This window comes from Salvia splendens, chromosome 22, assembly GCF_004379255.2.
Source record: "Salvia splendens isolate huo1 chromosome 22, SspV2, whole genome shotgun sequence".
In the NCBI taxonomy this organism is placed as follows: domain Eukaryota; kingdom Viridiplantae; phylum Streptophyta; class Magnoliopsida; order Lamiales; family Lamiaceae; genus Salvia; species Salvia splendens.
The window spans coordinates 21,290,623-21,308,873 of record NC_056053.1 but is presented as its reverse complement, the minus strand read 5'-3'; the positions used below and the strand labels follow the sequence as shown (position 1 = coordinate 21,308,873).

The 18,251-nt window shown below is 34.2% G+C and overlaps 3 protein-coding genes across 3 annotated transcripts; all 3 read right to left on the bottom strand.

Annotated features, from left to right (window-relative positions):
- Nucleotides 1–185: 185 nt before the first annotated feature.
- On the bottom strand, nucleotides 186–6,303 carry LOC121786065 (protein LEO1 homolog). Its single transcript, XM_042184585.1, has 12 exons — nucleotides 6,084–6,303; nucleotides 5,238–5,584; nucleotides 4,227–4,359; nucleotides 3,959–4,144; nucleotides 3,113–3,289; nucleotides 2,650–2,781; nucleotides 2,237–2,416; nucleotides 2,023–2,154; nucleotides 1,817–1,924; nucleotides 1,457–1,696; nucleotides 803–963; nucleotides 186–436 (listed from the first exon to the last, which is right to left on the bottom strand). Exons 1-11 carry the CDS (start codon nucleotides 6,207–6,209, stop codon nucleotides 829–831), a joined length of 1,896 nt encoding a protein of 631 aa, XP_042040519.1. The 5' UTR covers nucleotides 6,210–6,303; the 3' UTR covers nucleotides 186–436; nucleotides 803–828.
- Nucleotides 6,304–12,647: 6,344 nt separating this feature from the next.
- On the bottom strand, nucleotides 12,648–13,584 carry LOC121786513 (TLC domain-containing protein At5g14285-like). Its single transcript, XM_042185149.1, has one exon. The coding sequence runs from the start codon at nucleotides 13,285–13,287 to the stop codon at nucleotides 12,811–12,813; it is 477 nt and encodes a 158-aa protein (XP_042041083.1). The 5' UTR covers nucleotides 13,288–13,584; the 3' UTR covers nucleotides 12,648–12,810.
- A 1,101-nt stretch (nucleotides 13,585–14,685) lies between these two features.
- On the bottom strand, nucleotides 14,686–18,202 carry LOC121786088. The gene is made up of 8 exons (XM_042184616.1): nucleotides 17,948–18,202; nucleotides 17,411–17,495; nucleotides 17,003–17,044; nucleotides 16,499–16,667; nucleotides 16,071–16,123; nucleotides 15,757–15,981; nucleotides 15,227–15,273; nucleotides 14,686–14,988 (listed from the first exon to the last, which is right to left on the bottom strand). The coding sequence occupies exons 1-8, from the start codon at nucleotides 18,169–18,171 to the stop codon at nucleotides 14,922–14,924; spliced, it is 912 nt and encodes a 303-aa protein (XP_042040550.1). The 5' UTR covers nucleotides 18,172–18,202; the 3' UTR covers nucleotides 14,686–14,921.
- Nucleotides 18,203–18,251: the final 49 nt, after the last annotated feature.

Sequence of the window (18,251 nt, the reverse complement as noted above, 5' to 3'; positions counted from 1 at the left end):
AAAAAATAAATAAATGAGACATTTATTGGTGGACGAATAAAAAAATAACATAATAGGACGATTATTGGTGGACTGGACGGAGGGATTAGTAGGCAGTTAACACCTTCGACTCCCACACGATGAGGTATTCCCAAACAATCAAGATCATGTAATATAGGACCAAAAATTTACTTCAAGAAGGTATATAAATAAAGCTTCAGTAATTTACAATTACTATAAAAGATAATTAGAACCAAAAATTCCATACAACAATGTGCTTAAAGTTTGGCAGGAACAAAAAGTGACACGAACCATAACATGAATAATACTGTAGTATGTAGTACGCACATACATGAGTGGTTTTCCCCACAACTTTACTCTTTAACAGGAAGAGTCGTCTGATAGTCGAAAAAAGATTATAGAAAAGATGCGGCAATAAATGAACGATGAGCCTCACCTGCAAAATCCCACAACCAGATAAACCTAAGAAACCCGGAAGCAATTTGAGATCAACAATGTTGAGCATATATGGAAATTTACAATACATAGCATGCCATCAACGAAGTACTAGAGATAGTTCGTTGCTGTTGAAAACTATAACATAAAATTATCATTGCAGTAGTCCATGATTTCTCACAGATTCTTAAATGGAAGCATTCAGAATGCATAATGTTAAGTTCTACACACAATTATTTGTTCTTACTTCTTTCTAACATGAGTGGTGATGCAAGATAAGAGATTCATTAACAACAAATACTAGCATAGGAAGCAGATAAATCACCAATAATACAAAATGATTGGAAAAAACATAAACAAAACTCACTTTCTCAAATAGCCATAAGTCCTGTTTTAGTCCTCATCACTCTCATACACCATTTTCATCCGGCGATGAGTAGTAGTTTTCCTAGGAGGAGAATCCTCATCAGAATCAATACCCTTCCTTTTGAGGCAGCCTCCAGAGTCCCTAACCTTCTGCTTTGGCTCCTGAAGAAAAACAGCAGCACATAAACGAAACGAAGTCAACATTCACAGAGCACAGTAATTTATTCATCAAGAAGGTATTAAAATAAAACAGTTGGCTATATATATATAAAATTCTTGGTTTCAGTAAAATGCGGGAACTTCAACAGAATTGAAGTGCTTGCCAATTTACACTTCCACAAACTAGAAATTACTAAGCCATTTAGAATGGTTAAAAAGTACTCCCTCTGTCCCGCAAAGCATGGTTGTTTCCTTTTTTGAAAAGATATATAGGAGAGTTAAATTGTGGTGTAAAGGTGAGTGAGTATAAAGGAGTCCCAAAAAGAAAACAGGCTAAGATATTTGGGTTGGCACAGAAAGGAAAACGGGCCATGCTTAATTGGATGAAGGGAGTATATATTTGGAGAAGAAAGAGTTGGCTGTTGCAGGTATTTTATTCAATTGCTTCCACTAACTGAAACCAACCAGAAATGATCTTAGAAACAGTATCAACTACCTCAGCTTCTTCTTCTGATTCGTCATAGGCTTCTTCTTGCTCTCTTTGTTGTAGCTCTTCATCTTCCTCCCCAGAGTCTTGCTCTGCTTCCTCATGCCTTCTATGTGGTGGTGAACCTTCATCTTCCTCCCCCTCAGTTTCATACTCTGATTCCTCTTTCTCACTGTCAGAGAAGTCCACTGGCCGTCGAGATGATTTGGCAGCTTGGAATGTTGACTTGCGAGGCATATCCTTTTGCCCCTGAAAGCAAACCCCAGTAGAAGATATTCGGTAGAGTATAAATAAGATTTTCAACAAAAGACTCAATAACACATAGATAGATGTTTCATTTTTTTAATCATATTGGTAGTGATCACATGCCTTCTTTGCATTAATTATGCGCTTCTCGGCTCGAGCTTCCATTTCAAGGTCATCATCAAAGCGACGCCGACCAGCAGAACGGCGTGGTTCATAATACTCTTCATCCTCCTAATTAGGCAACCATAAGAACAAAAGATTACTTAAGAATAGATATAGGAAACCCATATGTGTGTTTGTGTTGTGAGTGTCTCGTTTGTGTATCCAACCTCTTCAAGTGCGTCCTCTAAGAAACCAGGGGAAAGTTGGCGCTCCCTGCGGATGGGCTGTGTATACTTACGATTGACCTTCTCCTTCTTCCGGCTAAGAAGTTCATTAGCTTTAATTGATTGATGAACAGCCTGAGAAGCCACATAGGAAATGGAACTGAAATTAGTTAACTTGATGATCTATACCAGATGTATCCATAGCTTATTGACCTACTTTCTCTTTTTGCTCCTTCTCCCTCTCAGGGTCAATGTCAGTGATGCAGTTCTTTACTTTGAACACCTTTTTGTGTCGTGAATCAACAAGAGCAGTTAACAGCCTATGAGAATTTGAAGCCAGGGATGACGGCATAAACCTCATTTTATTCATAATTCGCCCTTGGGATTGGAAAATGCTCTGAGAAAAAAAATTAAGATTATTAACTGCTGAACCATCAAATATTTTCACTATGGACAGCATGTCAGCATATAAAGATTTATCTGGGAAAAGAAATTTCAGATCCCAAATTCTGACTTATAGCACCTAGCCGTTTGCAGTTCCAACGCAGAAAGCCTTTAGCATTGGTAAACTGCTGTAAATATGTATTAATGGGTTTAACGCCACATTGTAATAAAAACATAAAAACTTACTCTTCCATGTCTCATAAAAAGGTGAGCCTGTTCATGCTGTGCATCTTGCTTAGATATATCAAGCACTTCGTTTCCAATAAGTAGCTGCATGCTACCATCTGACCACTCCACGAAGCGAGCATTGCTTTCAATCTACACAAAGTAGTGTCAGATACTATAGTACATGTAGAATACAAAGTGAGCAATCCAGTAGTGGCAATTACAGCAAATAAGTGAATAACACATGATGAAAAATTCCATAGTACATGCAGAGGACTAGTTGTCCACACTCCACAGAAGTAGAATACAAATTTATGTTAAATGATACACACCGGTCCTTAGAGGCTTCCATCATAGAAGATTCTAGAAAAAGTAAGTTGCTAAAACCATAAACACTTGAGTAATTGAGTTTCTAGAAACTTCATGTAAAATGAAAGACCATATGATTTGACTGAGCGGAAACTCCATTAAGTAATTCACTTACAGTTGTTCTGCCATCAGGCTGCTTGACCTTTCTCCAGCGAATAACATTGTTCTCCAATCTTATCCTCTTTTTTGACCCAGATTCCTCAGTTTCATAAAGATCCTCTTCCACATATGTATGTGGATCAAATGGCGTAGGATCTATGCCCATTATATTAGATACTTTGATCATATTCATCTGCAACAGAAGTAATCCCAAAAGATTTACTATGTATGAGTAGCATGTAAAAGAAAGAGCAACATGCACAGGAACCCTAGGTATAAGCATATACAAAAGAGCTGATATTTATTAATCAGATGAAAGTTTTTACATTAGACAACCAGATACATAAATGAAATAGCACCTTCAGCCATACTTGAATGTAGTACAAATAATTTAAGAAATCAAATCCTCAAATCTCAAGAAATCATCAAATCATTGGAAAGAAGAGCAAACAGATGATACACTAACCGTACATATAGCATTTACCACTCAGTTAATTCATCTTCTACATGACCAAACGTGTCTCAGATTCAAAAAAATCACCCACCATTATTTCATTTTGTTTCAAGTTGAAGTTCTTAGAGATATAAGAAAAATAGTGAAATTATGTTGAAGCTAAACTATACTTTCTATGCATTCATACAACAACCAAATTAACTTTTTAACAAATCGCAAAGTCACAGGCTGTAGTAGCACATGCTGCAAGATTTTTTAGATCTGCTAAAAGACAAATTAACTGTAGAGTGTAGACCAATACATATTTAAGATTACGCAGCCTGGATGAACTTATTCAAGGAATGAACCAAATGAAGTTTTACTTGAACATTAATTTTAATCAAGAATTCTGAAAAACTGAAGGTAAACCTTGTCGGATTCAGATGGAGGAGGGCGCAGAGGAATTTCGAGCTCAAGTGGGGGACCAACTGGTTTCTCTTTAGCTCTAGCATCAATATGCTCTTCTTCAGAGTAATAGGGTGCATCTTCATCAGGTATCATGTCCTCTGGCCTCAAATCTTTCTGATAATTCCCCATTTCTTCAATCGGGGATCTCTGTGTAAGGAATATATCTTAATATATTAGATTACGCACAGAGTGAAAAAAAACAGTGCTGTTATAATCCACATCAACTAACAATTTCATCTTCTTCGATCTGACCCTGAACTTTGTATTCTGCTTGTTCTTCATCATCAGAGTCTCCAAAAACATCACGAATCTCTGGGGCTGACTGCAAAAACTGATCCTCGTCTTTCTCATCACCAGATACACTGCAGATCACATAATCCAGACCACTGAACATTTTGGACTGATGTATTAAAGACAAATATTTTATAAATGAGCAGTGTCTGTCATTGGGTGTATTAGTTTAAGAAGAAAATCAGGCATTGGTAATTATTGATTCCCTTTGTCATCTCTTACAGTATCCTTTTCCATCTTCTCAACCTTGCAATCCATAATATCCATTGAACTATCTTGCAATCAGCAACTTACCATTACACTGAAAAAGGTTGCATATGACACTAAACTTCAGCCGAAGCGTCCCTTTCTAAGGTTGAGATCGAATCTTACAGTCATCTTATATGCAGTTACAGGGAAGCATAAAGTTAGAGAAAAGCGGGGAACCTAAAATTTACAAATAGGCCAGAAAAGGTGCAGCACACATGTCGAAAAGATTGTTAGCTAGAGCTGTGACTTCAGAGTAAAGTTTTTCCGGCTCTTTCCTCAATCATATTGAAATCAGTCTCAGACCTCCTCTACTTAGGTTGCGATAATTAATTCTTCCCTCGGTATCGATTCATCTTCTCTCCAAAATATTGACATTTTCAAATACATTTTCCTCCTACTACACCCACTTTCAACATTTGTCTTAAATGAATCAATATTTATGCACAGAATGAAAAAATAAATCCCCAAATGCATCAACACAATCAGAAAAGCTAAAACACCTTGTCAGAATCATGGCAGTCAGAGACTGCATAGCACAAGTAGAAGATGATGCAATGAAAATAGTTACAAATAATTTGCAACTATATACACCCAGTGCAGGAGTTAGCTAGTAACAATGATACTAGATAGCTGAAGACAAACAGAATATCCCTCAGAGAGACAGCAAGGTAGATTAAAAGAAAGAGGCGAAAAAAATTACCTGTGACTCCTAGCCTGATTCACTTCGTCATCCTCATTGGCAACATAATGGTTTTCTCCAGATCGTTCTGACCCACTTTCAACTGCATCATGTCTTCTACTAGTAACAACTCGTTGGTCATAATCTTCCTTATCATCACTCTCCGAATACCTTTCTTGACTTTGTTCCCTTTGGTTACCTATCTCCAATTCCTGAGAGCTTTTATCTCTCTCGCCCTCACTCTCACCTTGTAACGGATCAAGATCTTGAGGTTCACCTTCACTCTGAATTTCTGCCTCTCCTTGACCTTCAACTTCACCTTCACCTTCAGCTTCACCTTCAGCATCCGGTCCTTCATCCCCTTCATCCTAAAAGAAACAATCATAATTTTGATGAACTCAAAACAAGGAGTAGGTAGGATGCATGTGGTTTTAACTTTCAATGTAAGATATTTTATGTGCTGGTTCATTGAGAAATTTGATTTCTAAACTTGTTGATTAATTCATGCATATCACATTTCACAGCTGACAAAAATGAACGAAGTATCAAAAGAGCTACTCCTCTTGGACATAAAAAGTGCATGTAGGCGCACACCGATTAAACCACAAAACAGCTGAACAACATACTTTAAGCAAAAAAATTGAATTCACCGAATAAAATGGGTCCAGAAAACCGTTTTATCTCACAACAAAAAAAAAGGGAAAAGCAAACTGGACGAAATTAGGATTTCGTCCCAGCTTAAGTCACAATGCCATCAAAATCACCAATTATTTGGACAACAAAAACAACACAGATAAAAAGCGCCAGTTAACCTAGTGGAATCGCACAAGCTTAGATTGAATTGAATAGTAATTACAGAAATCATACAGAGACATAATCAGGTTGGCGATTGGACTCGTGCTCGGATTCAACCTCCTCCTCCTCTTCCTCTTCTTCCGATTGGTCGCCGAACAAATTCTGCATCATCTGATGCCGCTTCTCCTCTCCGACCATCGTTACTGTGTGTGAAATTAGCGCGTGACGGCGGCGAGAGAGAGGGAAGAAAGTGCAATTTAACTATGGGTTGTGCGCGTGAATGGGGATGGATTCGAATGAAATAGCGCTATTCCAACCTTTATTCGGTTTCGCCCCTCCGAATCATATGTTTCCTCAATTGGGCCCTTCATCTATTGGAAGTTCTCAATTCACGCACACAACCCGAGTTAATTACTTTTATCTTTGTCAATCTCCCATTAGGGTTGTCTGTTATCTTTTTGGGAAGGACTGAGTATTAGGCTTCGGCCCGGGCATTGAACGCCGGAACCTTGATGGAACACGATTGTGGATTCTATGCTACAGTATTATGCTCATAAACTATGTTATTAAACAAGTAATCCATGCATACATAAAAGGGGATTTTAGAGAAAATACCATAAATGCCATTACGAGTATACACAATTAAGGAAGTGTAGATGTTTTTTTTTATTCATTATGATAAATGTGGAAGTGGGAGTGGAAAGATTTTGAAAAATAAATTGGATATTCATTTCGTACATGAAGTTCGAAGGTTATAAAAGGAAAAGTATGCACAGTATTTTTCAAAGCAACATTTTTCGCCGTCGAATCTATGAATTTTTCATTCATTGTTCCTGCAAAAAAAATGTAATCAGTACTTTATTTTGACGAGCATCTATATATATATATATATATATATATATATATATATATATATATATATATATATCAATCTTTCTATTTCTAGGTTTAATTATCTCGCATGGGTCGGTTTTGTTAGGATTTCTCCTATGTACCATAAAAAATATATTGAATTTCCAATTCAATTTCAGATTCATTAATGACACTTCGGATGGAGGAATGTATGTCATTTAGAATCCATTTTTATACGATTAATTTCAAATGCAAAGATTGACTAGTATAGTACAAATCTATAGTGAATCAGTGATACCTTGATGAAGTCGATTTTCTACTTTATGTGCAGGAGTGATTTCCATTTTCTTCTAGTTGATGCCTGAGTAGATGTTGTCGATACAAGATGCATGATTTATAGGTGAGAGGCGCCGGATTCTTCATATTTAATAACTTACAAATTTTTATATATCACCTATATTTAATAAATATAAATAATTTTGATAAGAAAAAATTAATTGTTGATAATATTCATATTATTGAAGTGTAAAAAATAAAATAAGACATTAATTATAAAATTATACTATGTAAATAAATATATAAATTGAGTGTTCAGGCTAGTTACGGTGAGTCGGTGATAAAGATTTATAATTATGGAAAATTTACTCTATTCATAAATTCAGTAGAATAATAAAGATTTGTAATTATAATCAATTTACTACATTTATAAAGTATTTTGAATTTAATTACTGTAAATTTTATATTTATCTGTAAATATTTTTATTGTGTTTAAATTATGAATTTATGATTATATAATTTTTATGAATAGTTTTATTTAATATTTTAAATGTACTACACAGACATTTTCCACCATGATTCGCTTTGGTTATTGTATTTTTGTATTCCTAAATTTCTGCAATAATATTCATTGTATAAAACTTCAATATGTTATTTTATAATCAGATGACTAATAAAATTGTTCAGGGACCGGAAACATTAGAACCCAATTGTCTAGGGACTAATAGTGCTAATAAAATAGTTCAGGGACCGGAAACATTAGAACCCAATTGTCTAAGAATCTTTTTGTATTTCACTCTTAAATCAATTGTCCTTAAATTTATAAATCACCTTAAAAAATAGAGTGGAAAAAAGTAATTACAAAAATATAGTGTCTTTTTTCTTTGTATTTTCATTGAGATATATGGCAAATTCTAGTAAATGTGACAGGAAAGTATTACGTTGGCCATTCAATCACTCAATGTGACAGTAAAGTATTATGTTGACCTTCCTTAAAAGCTCAAACTTTACCTGGATATTAATTAATTATGCCATTTGTCAAATTAAATTCATTGCTGTAATCGAAGCGAAGACTTTAAATTCGTTTTTTTTTACAAATTTGTTTCAAGATTTATAGTGAAAAAAATGGCCTTACAAAAAATGCGAAATAAAATTAGGACTTATAAGAATAGAAAACCCAACTTTCAAAATGCCAAAGAACATAAAACAGGGTTATAGTCACAGATCTCAGGTAACTGCAATTTAATTTATAGTGAATTGATCTATAAATGTGTTTTATTTTCTATTTATTGCGATTAATTAGCCTTGGAGACAAATATGCGTAATGATTATTTTCATGAAAAGTAAATTTGTTTTCAATCTCCTTGTGAATTTTGTTGTACAAACATAGAACATAATTATGCAATCCCTCAATTTTCCATATATGAAATCTCGTACATATTTATTTGACGGAAAAATAAAGTTGGGCAATGATTCCAAAAAAACAAATCATAGATATATGATTTTTAATAACTTTATTTTACGATGTTGGAAAAATTATCAAGATTTTAAATTTTATATTTAATTTTATCACTAAACTAAAAATATAATAATAAAATAATTTACAATAATAATCATATACAATAATATTAAAATTATAATAATTTTTTAATAAAAAATTAATAATTAAAAATATAGTATTAATTAAGAAAAGTTAGCAACGGATCACATCCCTAGTTAACTATATATATATTATAATATTAAATTATGATTTAAATAATTAGGGTAAGAATTTCTTAATAAGTTATTAGTTTATAACATTAAAATAGTAAATGATAAGAGTATTATAACAACATTATTATTATTATTATTTTAATTATTTATTGATATTATAATTGAATATAATTCATAATTTTAAAATTTCATTAAGTCTTTAGTAGTTATTAATTTGTAATAAAATAACAACAACAACAATTATTATTATTTAAATTTATACTCCATAATTCATAATTTAAATAATTATATTATAGTTACTTAATAAATTACTTTGTTTTACAATTTCCTTTAGACAAAAGATGTAGCATTTATTTTTTGAAAAAAGTTCTATGTCACATCAATCTATTAATATATATTTCCTAATTTCACTTACCATACAAAACAACATCTTTTAAAATCTTGTGTAATCACTCAAGTGTGACATATATTATCGGATGCAGGAAGTATAAGTTAGTAGTATAATAATTAAATATAATTATAACTATAGTAGTAATTAAGTATGATTTATAATTTCAATTTATATATAAATAATAAATTAATTAGTAACTTATAATATAATAACATTAATAGTTGTATAAAAAATACTACAAATTATACTCCATGAAATACTTAAATATGTAATAACACAAAACTAGAAAAAGGAATACCTAGAAATATTAGGTTTCGTATGCTGAAAAGCATGTTTCGAGCACGAATAGAATCTTGCTCGTATAGAAAAACTCTACAATCCACTTTTAACCCGATTTAGTATTATTCGAGCAGTTTCGCACGAATAGAATAAGTATTATTATTTCATTGTGTTTGTTTGTGCATTTATAAGATGTTTTACAAACATTTAAATACATAAGAAGCAAACAAAGCCTAAGTCTTTTGCTTAGTAGACTGGTTGTGGACGTCGTCCACTTTAAGGTAACTACAGACGGTTCTAAGCAATGCTTTGCAAAAGAGAAAGAAGAATTTCATAACCTAGATAAACTTTGGCTAACTATCGCGAAAGGCTGCAATGTTAGTCCGCATATTTCTAAGTCTTACTGAAATAAGATGACATTGGCATGATATAGCACTGAACGGATCTAACAGCAAGACATGTCTTTATGCTATCTACTGAAAGAAAAGGTCTTGATAAACAACTATTTCTTAACCAACATACGTTAGGATTGAACATATGTTGTTGATTATGCATTACTTTGACTTATCAAATGGTGCGAGTTTTTCGCAACCGAGTAATCCTGATATCTTGGGTAGTGATAATTAATATCTAGCGGTGCTAGGATTTCCCAGCCAAAGGTCATAACTTGAGTTCGGGAACATGTTAGAAGATCTATGGTCTAATATTGAAGATCATCACATGAAGAAGGCGCAAGCAATCGACGATTCTTTGGAGCATCAAATCGATAACTCTAAACCGTAGTATTCATGTTTAGGATTTATTTTCTTTAAGTATGAATTATTTGCGTTATAGCATGCAATTCTGTGTTAACATGTGAATTGATTAGTCCCATAATCTGTCAAAGAGATCCTACGTCTGATTTATTTATTTTGTGCAAGTCTCCGCCGTGCAAGGGGCACCAAACCCCAGCAAGAAAAAGCTAGGTATCATAATCCTGGAAAATTGTACTCCATTAGTCCGTCATTAGAAGTCCCCATTTAAGTTCCCATGAGTTTTAAGAGATATAAATAAAAGTGGGTAGAAAAAGATATTGAAATCTGAGAACCATTTTTATATAATTAGTATTATAATAAAATATGAGTTAATGGAATGTGAGATCTACTTACCATTTATAGTAAAAGTGAACCGAGACTCCTAATGACGGACAAACTAAATTTTAGAGTTTTGTACTGTAATATATTTTTTGAGTGCTTGTATATTATAAAAGGTCTTCGTTATTTTCCAATGAATAAAAAAAATATTTACTTCCCCCGTCCACGGTTAATTGACACCAATTTCTTTTTTTGTCCATTCACAATTAATTGACACCCTTACTTTTGACTACTTTTGGTAGTGGACTCCACAATCCACTACTCATCACACTCACATTTTTTTTATTTATTATAAAACTAATATATAAAAGTAAGACTCACATTCCACCAATTTTTTCAACTAACTTTGGCCATATTTCTTAAAATCCAAGCCGAGTCAAACGGATTCAATTAATTGTGGAGGGAGGGAGTAATTTTTACATTTAATAGTTGTTTTATATATTTAAATTTATAAGAAACATAATAAGTCAAAGTCTTTTGTTTAAGTAGACTGGTTGTGGGTGACGTTCACTTTAATGTAACAATCAATTCTAACAAAAAAGAAATCGTATTTTACAACCTAGATAGACATTGACTACCTATCGTGAAAGGTTGTAGTGTTAGTCTCCATGCTTCCAAGCTTTAACAAAATAAGATGACACCGGTGTGGTATAACACTGAACGGATCTAACAGTGAGACAATTCTTTACTGCTATTTACTGCAAGACGAGGTCTCGATGATTATTTTTTCTTAATCAATATATTTAGCCTTGAGCATGCGATATTGATTATTATAAAAAAGTGCGGATTTTTCATAATCCAAGAATCATAATATATTGGGTGATGATAATCAGTATCTAGCGATGCTAGAATTGCTATTATGTTGAATCGCGCCCCATGCGAGTCTGGTTTGATAATGTCCTCAACATGAGCTTGAAATAAAATTTTATTATTCAAAATCTAGATAGTTAGAACTCATTCCACGAAAAAATAAATAAGAATTTCAAGCTATGTCCACTTTTAGAGCAAATAAGATATTAATTAATTAAGTCAATATAAGACTTTAATTAATCAGTGGACATATATATATATATTAAATGAGGGAAATAATTAAATTAATGAGCAAACTCATATTACTTGTAATTTCGGATTTGGATGAACAATCAATATTATTTTACTATAGTGACTGATAATAATATTCTATTTTGGCCTGAATTGAATTGGAGCTCAATAACTTAATAAATAGGTGAATAGATGAGACAAATTAATTTAATTATTTATTACTCAAAATTTTCGTCCCCCTACTCTAGGATTTTCGAAAATTATACTCGTTCTCCTTGTGAGATTATGTGTATTCTCTATTCAAAACCTATATATTAAGCTTAGTCCACTCTAAAATCAAGATACAAAGTTTGTAATACATTCAGAAGATCCGTGATCTAGTATTGAAGATCATCAAGTGGAGAAGGAGCAAGTCATCTTCGATTCTTTGGTGAATAATCAAGTTATTCAATTCCCTCCGTATAGCGCATGCTTAGGATTTTAATCTATCAAAAGCATGATTTAATTCAAGTTCTAAGCATGATATATTCCCTCCGTCCCCACTAAGTTGGGTCGTATTCCTTTTTGGGATGTCTCAACTAAGTGGAGTCATTTCATTTTTTGACAAAAAATAAAACATCCAATCACCCTTAGTTTATTCAGTCATATACTTTACTCTCTCTTTATCTTTCTTACTTTATTCTCCTCTCCAACTTTTCAACACAATTTCTTAATCTCCGTGCCCAAAAGTTGTGACTCAACTTAGTTGGGACGGAGGGAGTATATTTTAATTGCACGAATAGATTTAGTCTAAATAATATTCTAAATAGATCAAACTTTAATTTATTTGTTTTTTCGCTGTAAACCCCAACACTAAAATGGTAAACCAAAACTTTTAACGACAGACTGCGTGAGTACTACTTTTCTTGTCTTCAGAATTATGATTACTCTCTTAGGGCGTGTTCAAGTTGGTTGGAGAGATTTATCCACAATTTAATTTGATCCAGATTTGGTACTGTTCCATCAGGCTTCTAATCCAAGAGTTCATTGTGTTCAGGCTTCTAGGAATGAATCCGGAATTGAGGGGTGTTAAAATGTTTTCATTTTTTTTTCAATTGCCTAATATATGTACTTCCTACTTTGCCCCCCTCGTCAATTTGGAAGCCCACATGTTCTGGCAGAAGCTGGTGACCTCCGCTAGCACCAGGAGCACGAGAATAGCGACGGGCCCGTGGTAGACGAGGTAACGGCAGGTGACGAAGACGAAGAGCGTGGCGAGATGGTGGCCGATGAAGAGGACGTCGGTGGGGTAGAAGATGAGATAGTGGACGTGATCCATGAGGAAATAGGCAATGCTGTAATCCAATACGAGACTTTGCAGCGGCGTGTTGGAGGAGTGGAAATCCGGGGCCGGGTCGGAGAGAATAGCGCGGGCGGCGAGGAATACTGCGGGGGTGCCGTGAGCTAGGGAGATAGCGCAACTTGAAGCTTCAGGGCGGAGCTTGGAGGCCCAGGTGCGGAAGATGATTGAATAGGCGATGAGGTAGAGGAGCAAATAGCCGGCGAAGAAGAGAGGAAGGGGATTGGATGTTAGCGGAAATTGATGGTCCATGATTTTGGGGGAAACTGAAAATTAGGGGAATCCAATTGGGAATATGAGTTGAAGGATGGTGAAAAGATGCAGAAAGTCAGTAGATAATGGGGCAACGTTTGTAGAAGGGGGGAAAATCAGTAGCTTCTATTGAATGATTCAGGGTGATAATAGTAAAATGCTCCCATATCTGGAGCCGGAAATCGAGACATGAAATGAATTAGCACCTCCTGCTTCTGATTTGGTTTCAGCCCATACCTGGAGTGAACAGGTCGGGCCCGAACATTAACAACGGGCTTTCCTTGGAATACCCCATGATCTTGAACAGCCAAATAGACCATGATATAGGCTCATTTATGGACATATCAGCCTACTTGAACAGGCCCTTAGTTTGATTAAAAATCAAAACAAACACTAAATTCTAAAAATTAAAATGAATCAGATTACTGATATACAAACATGCCCAGAGTATTGTTAAAATATCTATATGGATATCCCTAAAAATGTGCAAAAAAGTTGTGGTCCTTAAGTGCACTCACAATACTGTGCTCATCGGCGCCTATGGTGGCCAAAACACCGGCCTTTGGCTCCCCCCATTGTCGAGCGCTCAGGAAGCGTACATGGATTGGGCGTCATGATTGGCTGTCAAGCTGTCAATCGGCACCCATTGTGGGCCAAGACCGTCGATCGTCGGCCATATCGTTTTTTTTTGTTTTTCAATTTTTTTATTCCATATTTTCGACAATACCCCATCCCATTCATTCCATTTCCCACACCCATGTCTTTATCTTATCTCATTTTTCTTTCTCTAAGATAGCAATTTCTTCTGATTCCTCTTCTGACGAGGACCCAATCCATGCCCTCATTTTACGTGTAATGGAGGGGAACAATGCCGGTGAGAATGAGAACATGGTAATCTTGGTATCATAATAGTACATTTTAGTTATAATCGAAACTTATCATATCAGTTGTGATATGTGCAAAACTACTTCCTTGTGCCAAACCATCAAACCAACAAGAAGTTCATTATTACATAACACATTCTCTCCGTCCCCCAAAATTTTTCATATTTTTCCATTTCCATCAGTCTCACAAAATTTGTCATATTTAACTTTTTACTATTTTAGGTAGCGAACTCCATATTCCACTTAATCATTATCACTCATATTTTATTATAAAACTAATACTCCTATATAAAAGTAGGACCACAATTCACTAATATTTTCAACTCACTTTCCATTACATTTCTTAAAACTTGTGCCCGATCAAAGTACGACAAAATTTATAGGACATAAGGAGTACTTGATTTTAAGATCGTTTTACTTCTTCTTTCTAAAACGTAGTAAAACAACCTAAAAGTGAACTAAAAATAAAATGAATGGAAAAGTCAAAAAATAAATTCCGTGTTATCTAACAATGTTATAAAATGAAGTAAAACAAACTAAAAATGGGTTCAACAGTTCAACACTAGAAATCAATTCGACGTTGATCTTAATTCTTTATCATATACCGCAATCAATCAATCTAAACTTAATCAAATAGCCCAAAAAACCATCCTACGAGATCTTATCAATTCCATCTAAAGTAGAAATCAGACCAACCAGCTCTTACATTCTTGCACAAAACGTGGCTGATAATAGAAATCGAATTTATCATCAAGCAAATGTTTCAAGAAAGTCGACATGCATTTCTCCTCCTGCAATACCAAATATCTCCTCCATCCTGTAGAAGGAAAGAGTTATAACACTTTGCAATGAAAGTAATTGATCACAATGGTTTGCATTATCGCAATCTATGGTGAATCATTGGCAATTTTATTCATGATAACAGAGATATTATAAGAAAAAGTAAACAAAAAAAGTATCATAGAAAGAGAGTATGTAAAGATCTGTATGAAGATAGCAAAAACTGACAATCAAGTATTTAGAAGAATGCGGGAAGGTGGTAAGGATGATCTTACCTGCATTTATCTATGTTCACATCTGCCAGCCAGGTGGTTATGTAAATCTGTATAGCATAGACATATGGTTAAATAAGAATAACGTGGCATACTTTTGTATCAGCGTGGATATGGATATATCAGACAGCTATACACGCATGCGTGTGCACTCAGATATTCACATTATGCACATACAAATGACATATATAACATATATCCAATCGTCTTTATGTAAACATGTCAATAAATATTTCTCACGTATACATGCATACATGTTAAGTTGTAATGGAAATTACATCCAGATGATTGCATGCTATTGCAATTTTATATGCATTGCACTTATAGAATATATGCGATTGCCGATTAATAACTCAGGGATGCATTATTACACTTTCGAGATTATCACTAGATTCATACAACATAACACTTCTATGCAATCATTTCCATGTCACAATGCATACTTTAAAATTCAGACATCAATAGCTACACTACATGCAGGGACTTGCCACAGATATTCACAACTTAATTGAAGTGAATGGTGAACCCAATACCTGTAAAACATTGCTATCTTGCTGCCGTTTAGATTGCATGTTTGAAATACTTGAGTTGCAATTTCTAAGTGATGGAGGATTTAGTTTATGAGTTTCTACAGAGTACAAGTTCAACGTAGCCAAATCATTAAATTCTCCCTCATAGAGTTCGTCAGACCATTGCAATTCCTTGGCTTCTGCAACTTTTTCATCATAGATGGACAGGAATTCTACTACAAGCAACCGCTGCAGCAGGGCATTTCAGATGATATCGAAAAATAGGTAAAACCAATGAAATTAAATCTTTCAATGTGGTCTATCAGAGTACACTTTACCTTTAAATTCAACTCCAATATGAACATTTGGGTAATCTCGAATGCTAACTCTTCTGCGACCATTCCAAATATTTTAGGTTATGGCATAAATATCAGAAATGTAATCATAACAAGGGCATAAAAAGAATTCAACATTTCGAGCTGGAAAAAATACTCCGAATTTCAGTGCGGAACTAGAACTTAGGCAAAAACAACGAAACACATGAATACATAAAAAGAGTTTCATGATATAAGCAGAACAATGATTGGAACTATGAGCTGATAGAATATTTTTGTATGCCTCAAGCAACTCAATTTATTTATTTATAAATAAAAACAGATGCAGCAAAATTTTATTAATCACCTACAGACAATGACAATTAGTTTTTGAGGAAATTTATAGCAGCACCTAGTTGATAATAAAATAAAGTAAGCAAGAGTGCACATACCAAAATAAGCAATTGAAAAAAATCTAAAAACAGGGATTCCACCACAGTCGCCGCTGTCACTGCCATCTTCAGAAGAGATAGAAAACTGAGCCAGTGGACTATTGCTTGTCCCTATAGAATAATACCTCATAGATCTACATATCCTACCCATATCAGTCAGAATTTGAACCTGGAGATCAGTTTTCAGATACATATAAATGAGCATTAATTTCAGTTTCTGCATTCTACGAGAATATATTAGAAGAAGGAACTGGTCGTACACTAGAAGAAAAAAATTATGAGAAAAATATGTGCCCAAACAACTTTTACAATAATAGGGATGAGTGACTCCCTTTCTACCATCTGCCTAAGTTCAATAAAAGTTCTATTTATGTTAAGTCAAATAAAAAACATCGAAAGACTCTAAAATAGATAAAACAGTGATAAAAGGCTTCCTATTGGACAAGCTGTACCCGACAAAATAAATTAGCCATATGTTTGTTCCAAGAAAAAAAAGATGTGTACCATATCTCTGTAAGATTTCAATAGTCTGTCTCTCTCAAGCTCCTGCAGAAAGAAGCCATCTCAAAATTACACAAAAAGTCGTTGTGGAGAAAGACGGAGAGAAAATATGGTAAGAGCATTATAGTTTTAAACTTAAATCAATTCATTTATGAACAATGTATAATGTAAGAGGAGGCAAAATTTTTCTGATATTGGCAACATCCCATCTTCAATTGAAATGTTAAACACTACTATTTCTTTAGTATATAGAACATTGTAGTGTAGGGAGTCTAAGGTCCGGAAAATCTAATTCATATCAATTAATTAAAATGGAATGGCATAAAAACTCTCAAAATGAGTGTTGGTCCAAATCAAATCTTCAATGAAGTGAAGCAGACAAGGATATACAATGCTAGAAGTGGATTAAACCTGCTGCTTGAACAACTTGTAAGAAGCTTTTTCTCGAATATTAGGCATGTCACTCAACACACCAAACTCCATGCCATCCATATACCTGCGAATATTTGAAAATCAATCTCTTCAACTAAAGAGGAAATCATGCACACCAAAATTTCCCAAAGGGACTTCTCTCATTAACATCTTAGATGGTGAATAAAATTTCTATATATGGAATTCATGCCACAAGCATAAAAGCTTCTACAACAATATCAAGTATGATAGTAGCAGCACAAATGAATTATAATGAAAAAAGAAGAAGATGAAAGCAAGACTGCATGTTTTACAATTAAATAGCGGCTCAGTGAGTACAAACAATCATTGATATACACAACACATACATTAACAATTACAATATTCAACATCTATTTCATCTAAACACCAAAAATGAGGACATTAGATTTCAATTTTGCACCAATCATCTCGTGTACTGACATTGTGAAATAACTTGCTAAATGTCAATCAATACATATATATAAATAAATAAGCATAATTTCGCATGTAATTTACTTCTGAGAGAGATAGGAATTGACGATTGCTGTGGCGTGAGAGCGGCCGGCATCGGAGGCAGAGCGCCAATCTTGGCGGAGTAAATTAAGCTTCGACCACTGGTTCCTCAGGTTCCGTTGAGCACCTGGCCTCCACTGGCGCGCCGCCGATGACGACGATGACGGCGGCGGCGCGGAGTTTTGACTATGTGGACGGGTTTGAAAGGGAGGAGTCTGAGCCTCCATTGCTTGTTGCAGATAGTAGTGCTTTATTTACAAAATAGTCACTTTATATTCATCTCAAAAATCAAATTCCTAATTAGATA

Coding starts and splice junctions, on each gene's coding strand:
- LOC121786065 (XM_042184585.1), bottom strand. CDS start 6,209: ATGGTCGGAGAGGAGAAGCGGCATCAGATGATGCAGAATTTGTTCGGC. Junction 5,585..6,083: donor GCCAACCTGATTATGTCTCT/GTATGATTTCTG, acceptor TGTTTCTTTTAG/GATGAAGGGGATGAAGGACC. Junction 1,925..2,022: donor TAGAGGACGCACTTGAAGAG/GTTGGATACACA, acceptor TTGCCTAATTAG/GAGGATGAAGAGTATTATGA.
- LOC121786088 (XM_042184616.1), bottom strand. CDS start 18,171: ATGGAGGCTCAGACTCCTCCCTTTCAAACCCGTCCACATAGTCAAAAC. Junction 17,496..17,947: donor AATTCCTATCTCTCTCAGAA/GTAAATTACATG, acceptor AAATATTCGCAG/GTATATGGATGGCATGGAGT. Junction 15,982..16,070: donor TATTGGAGTTGAATTTAAAG/GTAAAGTGTACT, acceptor GCCCTGCTGCAG/CGGTTGCTTGTAGTAGAATT.
- LOC121786513 (XM_042185149.1), bottom strand. CDS start 13,287: ATGGACCATCAATTTCCGCTAACATCCAATCCCCTTCCTCTCTTCTTC.